The sequence below is a fragment of the Drosophila albomicans genome, chromosome 2R, assembly GCF_009650485.2.
Source record: "Drosophila albomicans strain 15112-1751.03 chromosome 2R, ASM965048v2, whole genome shotgun sequence".
NCBI classification, from domain to species: Eukaryota; Metazoa; Arthropoda; class Insecta; order Diptera; family Drosophilidae; genus Drosophila; species Drosophila albomicans.
The window spans coordinates 33,860,899-33,875,515 of NC_047631.2; the positions used below are offsets into that span (position 1 = coordinate 33,860,899).

Consider the following 14,617-nt stretch of genomic DNA (forward strand, 5'->3'; position numbering starts at 1 on the left):
AGCTGCTCCACCTTCTCCAACTCCAACTCCATCTTCTGCTGAAATTCCACCTCCTCTTTTTATATCCGCTACTCAGAAGGGTAGAATGGTATTATAACTTTGTGAATGCAGGATGTAACAGGCAGGAGGCATTAACGACCCTTTAAAGTATATATATTCTTGATCAGGGTCAACAGACGAGATGATGGAGCCGTCTGTCCGTCTGTCTGTCTGTCCATCAACACCTACATAGATCTCAGAGACTATAAGAGATAGAGATATAATTGTTGATAGTTTAAAATTTTTGTGACGCCCACTCACGCCTCCGCAAATCGATAAAAATCAAATAACAAGCGTAATCTTGTAATCTTCGATTTTAGTACAGACAATAATAGCTATAATTTCTTTTATTCATGAAATTTTGGTGGCAATCGGATACAAATTATAGATTTTATTTAAGAAATACCTTCCTATGGGCAAAAACGGTACATTTTCCATACTATGTCAATATACCAAATACAGTGTTTGGTATATTTTTATAATTTTAGTAGTATATTAATTTGGCATATTTTAAAATTGATAATGGTATTTTTCCATTGTTGTATTCAATATACCAAATATAGCCTTTGGTATATTTATAGTATTTTTGCGGTATATTAATTTATTATATTTTGAAATGTCATATTTTAAATGGTACTATGTCAGTATATCAAAGATAGTCTTTGATATATTAAAATTAATACAGGACTACTTTAAAATGGGTAGCGAGTATCTCAGAGTCGAGCACACTCGAATGTAGCTTTCTTAGTTGTTCTACTCCTGCTGCTGTCAGTGGTTTTAATGTTCGCGTTCGCTGCTAAAGTTTATCCTTGTAGACCGGCAAACGCAACAATATAAGTTTAATTTCATTCTTGTGCGTTCGCTTGTTCTTGTTGCTCTCTTGTAACTCACTTCAAAATGTCCGCCCGTGGTTGCCAGCTCTCCACTCTCCACTCTCCGCTCTACACTCTAGAGTCGCCATTCGCCAGTCTTTGCTGTCGTCGCGTCGCCGGATTGTTGGCCGCGGTTGCCTTGTTGGGCGATTCTTTGGTTGCCGCCTTGCCACAATTTCACACGCACAAACTTTTTCACTTTCTAAGCACACGGCGTCGAGCTGCTCTAGAAGTGCCTGTGGTTTGCTTATAGCTCTGTCTCTGACTCCGACTCCGACTCCGGCTAGGGCTTTAGTTCTGAGCTGCTGCTCCTGGTTTTCGTTCTCCCTGTGGAGCAGCAGCTGCACAGCAAAATCAGCGATGGCAAAGTTTACTGACATTTTCTTATGCTGAAACAATTATGGGGCGGAGCTTGAAGACTACGAAGACGGAGAAGACGAGAAGCCGAGCACAGGGCTTAGGACAGAGCCGGGACATGCCGACTGACAGCTGTTATTATATCTACTAGGGCCACAGAGAGAAAACATTTGCAATCGCAAAAAAAAAAAACGAAAAATATATAAGAAAACGCAAAAAAATATATATAAACGATAAGCACAGAAACTTCAAGTGAAAGTTTTCTGCTACGGCAACATTTTGTTATTTGAAATGTTTGTTTAAAAGTTAAAGGTTTGCAACACAGTTGCACCATGGGAAAAATCGATTTAGAATAGTGAAAGAAATTTAAAAGATTTCAATTTACTTCACCAAAGAAATATTAAAATATTTAATGCAGTTAACTTTATTTCATTTTTAAATTCAACTCGAATCTACTCTTATATAACATTCATTTAATTTTTTCATATTTTTATCAGTATCACTCTGATCCCTTTGTTTATCCCTTTTCAATTAGTTTAATTTGTTGGCTTTGCTCAGAAGTGCTTGAACATTTTTGATTTCCTTTTCATTTCCATCAAAAGTGACTCAAAGCAGAGCATCATCCGCATCCAGAACTTTGTTCATAAATTATCCAACAAAATTGTGTCAGTTCTTTGGCTATTTCTGGAGACTGTCAACTGTGAACAAGGAGACTGAAACTTGTCAACGGATTGCATAATCAAATTTACATCGGTTGACAGTTTTTGAGGAGGAGTAGAATGTGGGGAAGGGATTTGTGATCGCTTTCGCTATTGTTGAAGGACAGCATATGGCGGCAAGTAGTTGCAACTCAATTGCAATCGAAAGCAACTCGAAACTCGCATTAACTGGCGAAATGTTTTAAGAAGCCGCTAACCTCAAACATATTGCCAGTTCTGGACAGTGGCCGGTGCTTAGTCAATGTCCGGGCGAGCTGCTTCATCAATTACACAACTCTCAGCTCTCCCTCTCTTGGCTTGCCCCCCGCTGTGGCATTTGACAAATGAAACATGCGCAGAAATTGGACTCAGTCTGAGCCACTCGAATGAAGTATGATGATGCCTGCTGCCTTACTGTTGCTGGTGGTTGGAAAGTGTCGACCGCACTTAGCAGCTGCGTTCGTAATCTTCTTCCTCAGACCGAAAAAAAATAGAAACTGAACCCTTGTCAATCTTTCAGCCAGCTCATGACAATTGCCGACTGTTGCCAAGAAATAGCCATTCGAACTAATGCTTAATTGCAGTCCAAATATATTCCAACAGTCGCTTTAAGAATTTAAAGTGCAACGGAGAGAAAACTGACTCATTACAAGCTCAGGCCAGGTAGTCAGGAAGTTGTCGCCATTTCCATAAAAAGTTAAAATATTGAAAGTCATTTTGTGCTGCTCGTTGCACAAGGGGCTTGGCTCTCAGACATTTGTTTCCTTCCTGTCGAGTCAAGTCGACTAGAGTTGAGGAGCGAGTGGCGGCGACAAAAGGTTGAAAGGTTGGCAAACAGCAGCAACCAGGAAGGGGCAGCATTAAAGCATTGCCTGCGTAAAGTATCACAGACGTCATCAAGCAAATTATGAAAAGGATTCCAGCGAGTTGACTTTGGGCCAAAAGCAGCAGCAGCTAGCCAGACAGTCGAGCAGCCAAGCAGCCAAGTCAGGAACAGCAGCAGCAACAGCAGCAACAGCAATCATTGTAGTGGCAGTAATGACAATGACAACGGGTAAAAGGACGATGACAACGACGTTGACTACGTCTACGGAATATGGCCATGGGAGTTACGTGAGCTCAGCCAAGCGATGGATAGAGTTGGGCGAATGGTGACTACATTATCTCGTGATAAACATGCCGCACAATGCCGCAAACATGCTTTGCTTGCTAGCTGTCAACCCTTTTTGTCCATGGCCAGATTTTCAAGTTGGCAACTTGACTGACCGGCAACAGCTGCAACTGCAACGGCAACTGCAACAGCAGTTGCAACAGCAACAGCAAATTGCAACAATTCAATTTGTCATTCTTAGATTTCTCTTGGTATTTATTTAAGTTGTCTTTGCTTCCCTTTTACCCAATGATTATTGATTTGGCTGACAATATGGTATATTTTACTCTTAATGTTATATATTGAATGTAGTACAATATAAATATACCAAAAATTTGTGTTATATTTTTTTGTATTTTTGTGGTATATTTATTTGGTATATTTAAAAATAGTATATCTTCAATGCCGCACTTTATAAATATACCAAATATGGCCCATGCCATACTTTTAGTATTTTTGTGGTATATTAATTTGGTATATTTAAAAATAGTATATCATCAATGCAGTACTTTACAAATATACCAAATATGATCCATGCCATACTTTTAGTATTTTTGCGGTATTAATTTGGTATATTTAAAAATAGTATATTCTCAATGCAGTACTTTATAAATATACCAAATATGGTCCATGTCATACTTTTAGTATTTTTGTGGTATATTGATTCGGTATATTTAAAAATAAATACCACAGTGTTTTGCTTTGCTATGGTATATTTTGAACAGAATAATATATCAATATACTAGGTATAATTTGGTATTTTTTAAAGTATTTTTCCGGTATATTAACATGGTATATTTTTAATGTAGTACTATATCAATATACCAAATATAATCTTCGAAATATATTTAGTATGTGTGTGGTATTTTAATTTGGTATACTTTAATATTTAAAATTGTATATTTAATATAGTTTTTGTTTAATATAGTATCAAAATAGCTTTTGGTTTAGATACAGTATTTTTCTAGTATCAATAGATTTGGTATATTTTTAATGCAGTACTATATCAATATACCAAATATAGCCATTGGTATACGTTTTAGTACTGGGTTGCTTTTATTCACAACAGTTAGCGGGTATCTTGCAGTCGATCACACTCGACTGTAGCTTACTTAGTTGTTTTCTATGTGGACTGTCAGCAATTTCACTCTCTGCAGTTCGATACGAACGAAAAGTATGCAACATCGAGGCAAAGCCACTTAAACAGTTTGCGGCGCATTTAAACTGCAATTTCCAATCGGATTTAATGCTTTGACAGCAAAACTAAAAGTAAACTGGGCAAAAATGTGCTTAAATAAACTGTTTCCAATGCGAGAGCAGAAGCAGTCAAAAGACAAAAAACTAAACCCCAGAGAAAGAGAAAGATAGAGAGAGGAAGGAAGAAGGAAATATGCAACATGGTGTATGATAAAAGTAAAGTCCATTTTTTTTTTTTTTTTGCTGGCCATCGCAGACGCATAAGAAGTTGGAGATGGTTCCCTCTGAGGCTTGAGAGATTACAGCGTAAAAAATGCGTATCTCAATCGCTATCGCTATCTCTCTGTCCCCGTCTCTGTCTCAGTTTTTCAATCTCAGTCTGCGAATGTGAAAGAGAGTCATGGAAGTGGAAGCAGCGGGCGGAGAATGCATTTGAAAGCCAAATTGGCATTGAAAAAACACAAAGAGGCAAAAGATTTGCTGTGCCAGCCAGCTGACGACGTCGTCTAGCGATTGCCTTCTGCCGTTGGTTGCTTTGACAAATCAATGTGACAATCATTAGGGCAACTTGATACCTACTCTCGAATACACGACTGTGTGTGTGTGTGCTTTTGGCCCAAAGCATTTCCGTAGCATACTTATAAGCGCAGTCGCCTGCACATCCCCAATTGTGTGATTGAGTCTGACTAAAAAGTTTCTTTTATTTCACGCTTGTGTTGCAGAGCAAACGCCAGCAATTTGGAGCGATTCCAATTGCGCATTACCAAGAAGGAGCTCTACAGCGAACAGGATACACTGGTCGATGCGGTGCTACGTGACATGATCAAGCTGCCAATCGAGCATGTGGGTAAGTACGAAGCGAGCCTGTCTCTCAATATAGAACACATATTGTAAAGCCATAAATACGCCAAGTTCTCTCCCTCCTTGTCTGCATTCGCCCTTTGGCTGGCTGCACATTTAACTTAATTATGCAAAGGAGCTGCACAAAAGTTGGCCGGGATTATTGAGACCTCCGCCAAGGTGGCACGCAAAACTATTTTCATTCGAAACTTTGCTCTGGCCGTAATTTATTAATAATAAACTTTTGCACGAGGCGCAAAAACTACGCAACAACATTAAAATGTTCAAGACAAAGTCTAAACTCATTCGCAGCAACAACAATGACACTTTAAAGTCGCAAACTTTAGTTATCGGTGCACATTTATCATACGCAGTGTTGAACGGCAAAATTCAACTCCTTTAAGCAAGGGTTAAGCAACTGCTCCCTTTTTGGGCTTTGTTTTTATTGTTAAGTATTGTCCATTTATTCGACTTGCATTCTAATGCAGAATGAGATTAGTTTTTGTTTCAATTGTTGTTGTTGTTGTTGTTGTTGGTGGTATGTGGTTTGCATGGCTGAGAGAAACTTGCTTTTAATTACATTTACATTTACATTTACATTTACTTGTACGGGTAGCAAAAATATGCTTTTGATGTGTCTATTATTGGGCAATGGCCAGTTGAGTGCACAGGGCCAACAAAAGAGGTCAGCATTTTTGTGTCGGTTTCTTTGTGGGGTTACTTTGCGTATACGCAATATTTTTCGTAAGCTTGTATGCCTTGCATTTTAATTGCAATTTAGTCAAGTGTAATTTGCTCATGCACTTTCACTTGATGCAATTTCAATGATTGCAATATCCGCTTGCCTCTGCCTCCTCTTTCTCTCTCTCGTTCTTAATTCTGTGGCAGCTTCTTCCAAAAATAATTGTGCAACGATGTGCGAATTTTGAACTCTGGACGTAATTAAATGCAAGTGCAGCGAGTTTTTACTTAACTTGATTTCAATTAATTGTGTATTTCACAGTGCAAAAGGAGGGCGGAACACAACTGAAACTGATCATCGAGTATCCGAATGACATCAAGGCTCTAATGAAGCCAATGCGGTAAGTTTAATGGCAATCAAAATGCCAAGAGAGAACACACATATACATATGTATATAGTGCAAGTGAATCGCAATAATTGATAAAAACTCAAACCGACAGCGGTTGTCGGAGCTGAGTTGAGTTGAGTTGAGTAAATATAATTTATTCACGGCAATGCTGACTTTTCTGTGGCCACGCAAATGGACAATTCGTTGATGTACTGCGATGCATCGAGCATTGCGATGTTAAGTTTGCTGTGGCACTTCAAGCAGCTCGCCATTTAAATTATTTATACGCGCGTTCTTTTTTTTTTGTTTTTAATGAGATTTAAACGCGCTGCAACGTTGGAGTTGGTCAAGCAGCCCACAGCAGCTGAGAAACCACAGCAGCTGCCAAAGTGTAAAGTGTCCTTTTAATGTTCTTCATTTGCAATTTAAATGAAACGTTTTTGTGAATTGCGCTGCGGTGTCGTCGTGTAAGTAATTAAGCTGCCAGCTGACAGGACTTTCTACCTGGTCCTGTTTCTGTTCCTGTGCCTCGTGCCTTGAATAGCTGTAAATGCAAATGCATTCAATTGGCACCCGCACTTTAAATTCAATTTATTGCATTACACTTCGCACTTCTCACTTCGGAATTCTCATTTACTTTCTGTTATTTGCATTATTTTATCGCTTTATTATTTTATGCCGTTGCACATCTGTTTCTCTCAGGTTTCCGCGGGACCAGCAAACGTTGCCCAATCACTTCTACTTCACAGACTACGAGCGTCACAATGCCGAGATTGCAGCCTTCCATTTGGACAGGTGAGTTTACTTTCTCCTTCTCTCCGTTCTCTCTTTCCTTTGTAAAGTCCATTGGAAATGAGAGTACGCAGTGAACTGAATGCAAGTGCAATTTATGCAATAAAATTCATTGCATCGCTCTCATTACTGCATTCGAAATGAATGCATATTTATTTTAAATTTCATTTTTAATTACATTTCGTCTCTGACGAACGCAAATATTTATGCAAATTGTGCAGCAATTGGAATTACGTTATTCAATTAGAAAATAAACAGACAGAAAGCGACAGATCGATGGAATGTTATTTACAACATTCTTTACACCTGACAAATCCGTGCTCCATTTACGGATTTAAAGCAATCAAATTAGCTAATGCTAAGTTCTAGTTTAGGTTTATGAGTCCGTCTGGCTACGTTAGATTGGAAGGGAAGTCTCTGGTAATCCGCAAATAGCCTCAGGGGGAAAGCAAAAGGTGCCATCAATTTATGTTTATTATTTACGATGGTCATGGCAATAAAATGATTTACGACGAACACGCACAGCATCTAGAGAAATATGTATGTTATGCTGTTTAAGAATAAATTTCATATGGAAATAAATGCAGTGTCATTCAAATAATGAGATGACCCACAGGACTCGCAGACCTTTTTAATGACTAATTAACTTGTACAAACAGAGGAGCAGACCAACTCTCTCCATTCTGACATGTTTAGCCTTAATTTAGATTCAAATTGTCTGCATAGTTGGCAGTTGCTTGCTTTTGGCCATTATACTGACCAGACGAGACCACTCCACATACACACAGAGATCTGAGCGTATAGCATTTTTGAGTTTAGATAAACATCAGAACTTGTGTAATTGTTGCTGTCAGACAACACAAGAGGAAAGCCCCAAGTACCAACTTGCACGCACATACAATCAAGTCAAGTCAAGTCTCACTTTCTAGAGTTTTGCAATTTGCTAAAAGGGACCAACTTGTTGACCCCGGCAAAACAATGAACTAAAGTGCGTACAAAACCGAAAGCAACAGCAAAACTGAAACTGAAACAAACACAAAATAAAATTATGGCATTTCACTGATAACCTCAGGCGACACTCGTCGCACACGCAATCAACATTTTTCATTGTTGCCAAAGAATTTTTGGTCAACAAACATGCTTTCCCTCCCTCCCTCCTCTCTCCTCTGCTGTGTTTGTTCACCTGTTGCTGTGATACAGTCTGCTCAGAGCTCAGCATTAAATTGAAGCCAAATTTTAAATGTGAAAAAGATAAATTTTATAAAGCCAGCAAGAGAGAGGAAAAATCTTTGACTATTGATATATGGGGCAAAAGAAAAATGTCCCAGTTTCGTATTTTTATACCCGCTACCCATAGGGATGAAGGGTATTATAGCTTTGTGGCTAAGAGAAATGTATTTAATAGGCAGGTCATGTTCGATCATATATTTTTGATCTGCTGCTGCGGTCGGGGTTTGTTGCTTTGTCTGACAATCTGGTATAGTTTGATTGTAGTACTATATCGATATACCAAATATTTCCTTCGGCATATTTCAGTATTTTTTAGCAATCTAGTATAATTGTGTACTCCATGGCATAATTTGATAGAAATCCTGTATCAATATACCAAATATAATTTTCAGTATATTTTAGTATTTTTGCGGTATATTTTAAGAATATGGTTACTTGAAAGTAGATTGAAGTATATATCGATATACTAATTTTAGTCTTCGGTATATTGGCTGACAATCTGGTAATGTTTGATTGTATTAATATATCGATATACCAAATATCGCCTGCGGTATATTTCAGTATTTTTAGCAATCTGGTATAATTTGTACTCCATGGCATATTTTGATACAAATCCTAAATCAATATACCAAATATAATTTTCAGTATATTTTAGTATTTTTGCGGTATATTTTAAGAATATAGTTACGTTGAAAGTAGATTGAAGTATATATCGATATATTAATTTTAGCCTTCGGTATTTTTTATATATTTTATTCTTCATCATCGTCAACAGTTGAGTCGATATAGCAATGTCCGTTTGTCTGTCAGTCCGTCCGTCTGTATAAACACTTAGATCTCAGAGACTATAAGAGATAGAGATGTCATTTTTTGACAGCACTTTTAATGTATGATTCCTGAAAATGTTAGTTTATAAGTTGTTTAAGAAATACTTTTGTCTGGTATATTTTGCAATAAAATATACTATAATTTTAAATGTAGTATTATATCAATATAATATTTTGAGGCACATTAATTTGGTATCATATCAATATACGAAATAGACACTCTGTTTTATTTTTAGTATTTTTGCGGTATATAAATTTGGCATACTTTTAAAATATGGCTATAATGAAAATGGGATGCAGTATCGATATACTAAATATAGCCTTCAGTATATTTTGGTATATATATCTGGTATATTTTCAACTCTATGGTATATTTTGAATGTGGTAATATATCAAATGTAGTATTTGGTATAGTTTAGTATTTTAATATAATTTAAATATACTACTATAACAATATACCAAATGCACCCTTTGGTATATGTTTAGTATTTTTCGGTATATTAATTTAGTAACTTTAAAAGTGAATACCCCAGCTTTTTGCTTTTATTCAAAGCATATGAGTAGCGGGTATCTGACAGTCGAGCACACTCGACTGTAGCTTTCTTACTTGTGTTGTGTTTAACCAACTCTTAGCATAACTGTTTTTGCTGTTGGTCGCTTTATTTACCGCTTATTTCACACTCAGATCTCGAATGTTTTGTATTGTTTTTCTTCATTGCTGTTTCTCTCATTGCTTTGCAGAGTTCTTGGATTTCGTCGCGCCATGCCTGTGGCAGGTCGGACGCTGAACATTACGACCGAAATATATCAAAAGGCCGACGAAAATTTATTGAAGACATTCTTTGTCTCGCCATCGCTTAATTTATGCTTCCATGGCAAGTGCTCGTACTATTGTGACACCTCGCATGCCATTTGCGGCAATCCGGACATGCTCGAGGGCTCATTTGCCGCCTTTCTGCCCAGCCTGGACTCATCGAATCGCAAGGTATGTGTGTACGAGTATTTACTTCCATCTCACTCTCATCTCTAGTCATAGTGTGAAAAAGGGGAAAACTCATGGTGGTCCTTCTCTGCTAAGTGGTATTTGATTAATGCACGGCAAACTCTCAACTCTCAACGTAGCGCCCAGATTACAATTTATATGCTTGGCCCTCGCTTTCATTACTAATTTCGTTCGCTTGGCCAAACTAAATAACAAATCACATTATTTACTTAGAAGAGCATGCATGTGGTGTGTGGCATGTGGCAAGTGGCAAGTGGCCGCCCGCAACAGGTATCTCTCTTGTATCTGGAAATAAGCTCTATAAGCTGACCCCTGGGACTGAAGCAGTTCATTTGCCAGAGTTCACAGCAAACCGGGGGAGAATTTTAACTAGTTACTCGTGCTTCGTGGGATGTGGCACTTCACCGCTTCTCGCCTCATGTTTCATGTTGCCATCCCCCACAGAAAAGGAGAACAACAAGAAAAAAAAGTCGCTTTTAATTTGCATAATTTTTTATTTTTACTTATTTTGTTGTTTTACTTTTTGTGTATCCTTTGTTTGAGTCAGCAGAGCACTCGGCAATTTCATTTCATTTCATTCATTTTGCCGCCTGCGCCGCTGCTTGAATTAAAAACAAAAATATTGTATCAGTTCTTCAGCAACTCGTAAAGCGTAAAATGAAATATAAATGCAACCAACCCGGACGGAGACCAGAGCAAGACAGACGGACGTTAATAAATTCTAGAGTCCACTCCATCAAACGGGAACAGAGGCAACTGTGACGACGAAGGCAACAGCAACGGCTTTTAAATGCAAATAACTGAAAATTTCAACCAAAAACCCAACTCCATCAGCTTGCAGCAGCAGCAGCAGAAGCAGCAACAAAATGCCGACTCAGCCACCTTTTGGCTTAGAGAAAAGGGTTTATCCCTTTGACCATGTCCCCTAGCATTTTGCAGACAGATTTGCCGCAGCTAAAACATTTTTCTCTCCAAGTATTTTTATTTTTACAGGGCTGGGCTCGTGCCTCAAAGGAATAATTCTCTTTATTTTCTGTTCTCCTTTTTTTTTTGTTGTGTATACCCTGTAAGCTGCCAAAGGGGAACTCAACAGACACAACTTAAGCCTAAGCACAGGTGGCAGTTAAAATATGCAAAGTGATGAATAAGTTAAACAACATTTAAGCCATGTTTTCGAGATGTCCCACATCAGCGTTTATAGCCACTACTAAAGGGTATCTTCCTGGCGACTTTCTCGCTCTGTTTACGCCTTTGTTTTTGCTGGGGCTTTCGGCTCTCTTGCAGTTAACAAGTAGAAAATGGTTAAGTGTATACTTGAGATTTAGCGTAAGGCAAAACTGTAAATTATGCACAGGAGATCATTTTTCTTTAGTACCGTTTTTAGAGAAAAATGCAGAGGTGTTGTTGCTGTCGTTGTTGTTGTCGTTGTTGTTGCTCTTATTGTTGCTGCTATGGTTGTTTCGGTTTTTATTGACTTTTACTATTATCCTTTTAAGAGTTGCTTTTGCTTTTGCACCCACAGAAAACTGAGTTAAGAAAACGCCAAACAATGTTGTAACTGTGTGGAATTTTAATTAAGTTGCAAATTTGATTTGCACGCTTGTTAATTTCTATAGGGGAATTAGAATACAACAGACGAATATATGGAAGACACAATTATATTATACAAATTTGTATTTAAGAGATTCATTACTTGACTTTTATAGTGGATGTTATGCATTCAATGCTTAAGGTGTGTTTGTGTCATTAGTTTGCTAATTAGAGAATAGATTGCTTAGCCTTTAATAGGTGAGCCATTTGTTAGAAATTACACGAAAAAAAACTACAAAATTCGTATTAAAAATTTTGTTCTTAAAATAGAAGTTTAGAACTATTTTTCTTAATATTTGGGATTGAGTACGAATTCATCTTAAATCAAAAAAATGGTTCCAAAATTATTATTCTTAGCTCTACTTAAAGAGATAATTGAGAGCAAAAAGATTCATCATTACTTAAAGTACAATTAAAAAATTGTGTTCTTAAAATGGAAGTTAAGAACTATTATTATTTTTATTAAATAAATTGAGTACGAATTCATGCTTTTTTGTAATTATCTTAAAACAGAAAAATAATTCCAAAATTATTCTTAGCTCTACTTAAAAAGATAATCGAGAGCTATAAGATTCATCCTTACTTAAAGTACAAAAAATGTTTTGGTATATGTTTTTTATCGATATTATGAATGAGTTTTGTCGTTTAAGATGTTTAATCTTTGGCTTACAAACTATAACATTCGTCTTAAAAATTATGTTCTTAAAATAGAAGTTTAGAACTATTTTTTATTATATTTATTATATAAATTCTTTCATAATTTGGCTTGAGTATGAATTCCTACTTTTTTTGCAATTATCTTAAAACAGAAAAATAGTTCCAAACATATTCTTAGCTCTACTTAAAAAGAGAATCTAAAGCTTTAAGATTCATCCTTACTTAAAGTACAATTAAAAAATTGTTTTGATATATGTTTTTTTTACCCATATTATGAATGAGTTTTGTCGTTTAGGATGTTTAATCTTTGGCTTAGTTTTTATGCTTTTTAATTTCATCTTAACAATGAAATCTTTATCATATTTTTTTTGGCTTACTCTCATCTCCCATCCACCTAAAACACATTCCACATCCCACATTTGAAAAGCACCCCGCAATTTCCATCATTTAAATGCATTTGATAATCTTTAATGCGATTTTTTTTTTGTGAGCATTTAACGTGCCACAAAGTGCTTGCCCCATCGCAGTAGTTGTATGCCACATTCCGGCGTTTGCTTGTCTTTCAGCGTGAATTTAATTTTGCTTGATTTATGCAGTTTATGGGGCGTGGTTGCTGCTGCTTTATATGCAAACAATCTCTTTCCATTATATTCCATAGTCGCCGTGTAACCGTTAACTTACCTTACATTTCGTGCTTTATTTTTTATATGCTCGCTTTGTGTGTGTGTGTGTGTGTTTGCTTTTTGCTGCCGTTCATGCTTGCCACTGAAACTGCCTCGGCTTTTGCCTCTGCTTTTGCCGTTGTGGCAGCTTGCATTATGTTTTTTTTGTGCCCCGCTTTCTATTTGCTTTGCCTCCTTGCTGCATTTTGTGGCAAGTGCGGGATTCTGGTCATTACACAGACTTGCCAAGCGCTTTTATTATGATTTTTTCTTTCCACTCTCAACGTTTTTTTTCTGTTTAATTTCTCTACATATTTTTGGTAACTGTGTTGTTGTTGTTGTCCTTGCGATTCCCCCCCACAAAAATGCTTCCCTGAACACCAAATGCATAGGGACGAAAGGTAAGTTTTGCGATCCCATTTTGGGGGACAACAGAGAGGGGAGTCAAGAGAGAGAGAGAGAGAGAGTCAGAGAGAAAGTTTTATTGCTTCTCTTGGCAGCAGCCCCGCAAATAATTTCATTTAAGCAAAATTAATTTCGCTTGTAGTGCTGCTGCAGAGGAAAACGAGTGAAAAACTGAATAAAAAATAATATTGTCGTATTGCGAGATGAGAAATAAATGTTTTAGCTGCTTCCCTTTGCCCGCCTCTGCCACACTCGTGTGGCATATTAATGCCACTCAACAGAAGTAGCAGCAGTAGAAGCATCTTTGGATTTTTATATTCTTCAAACAGCTCAAATTGATATTGATTTTGGTTTCTCGTCTTCTTTATCTCTATCTTCATCTTCTCGTGCAGCTCTGGCGGCATCCTTGGCGACGCTCCTATCACAAACGCAAGAAGGCTCAATGGGAGACAGATGCCAATTATTGTGCTCTGGTAAGTAAACGAGTGGCTCAGCTTCAGCTTCAGCTTCACTTCAGTGTTGGGAGTTGGAGTTGGAGCTTACCCCAATTTTGTGTGCCATTTTCATTTCCACTTCCGGTTGTCCTCGCCATGCTTTGTCGTCTGCAGCGCTTCCTGCGCTGCTTACTGCGGTTACTTTTACTTACTTGTAATTTGCATTTCAGCTCGAATGGAATGCAAATGTTTTTATTTGTTACTTCTGCTCGAGTTGCCTTCTCCTCTTCTCCTTGCCACTGGAATCTGCTACTTCAGATTGTATTGTGCAGGCTTGGCAATCGCCTTTGACTTAATTAAGTCCTTATTTTCTTCTTTCAACCAGCATCCTTCTTTGCCTTTCCTTTCGCCTTTCGCTTCCTTATACTCATTTCCTTGGAGCTGCAATTTAATTTCACATTTTGATTTTGTCTCCTCTCTCTCTCTCTCTTTAGGTACGCGATATTCCGCCCTACGATGAGGGTCGACGTCTGCTGGACCTTATGGATATGGCTGTGTTTGATTTTCTCACCGGTAACATGGATCGCCATCATTACGAGACATTCAAGTGAGTATTGACCCAGTTGAGGGGGGAATAGAGATGGGAATGGTAATGGATAATGGGTAATGCTGAGGCGTGTGCATAAATGGTTGAAGCTCTCTTGGCATGAGACACATAATGCGATTGGCTTATTTCCGCATAAATGGCGTTGTTGGCTTCATGCCTACTATGCACGTTACGTATACGCTCCGTA

At 37.6% G+C, this 14,617-nt stretch overlaps 1 protein-coding gene across 1 annotated transcript in view; it reads left to right on the top strand.

The window, feature by feature from the left end:
• The window catches only part of LOC117576526 (uncharacterized), a 76,625-nt gene that overhangs the window by 60,154 nt on the left and 1,854 nt on the right, over positions 1 to 14,617 (top strand). The window contains exons 7-12 of the mRNA XM_052007183.1: positions 5,036 to 5,160; positions 6,157 to 6,235; positions 6,926 to 7,018; positions 9,814 to 10,057; positions 13,782 to 13,862; positions 14,318 to 14,430. Of these exons, the coding sequence (XP_051863143.1) occupies positions 5,036 to 5,160; positions 6,157 to 6,235; positions 6,926 to 7,018; positions 9,814 to 10,057; positions 13,782 to 13,862; positions 14,318 to 14,430 (735 nt within the window). The remainder of the gene's footprint in view (positions 1 to 5,035; positions 5,161 to 6,156; positions 6,236 to 6,925; positions 7,019 to 9,813; positions 10,058 to 13,781; positions 13,863 to 14,317; positions 14,431 to 14,617) is intronic.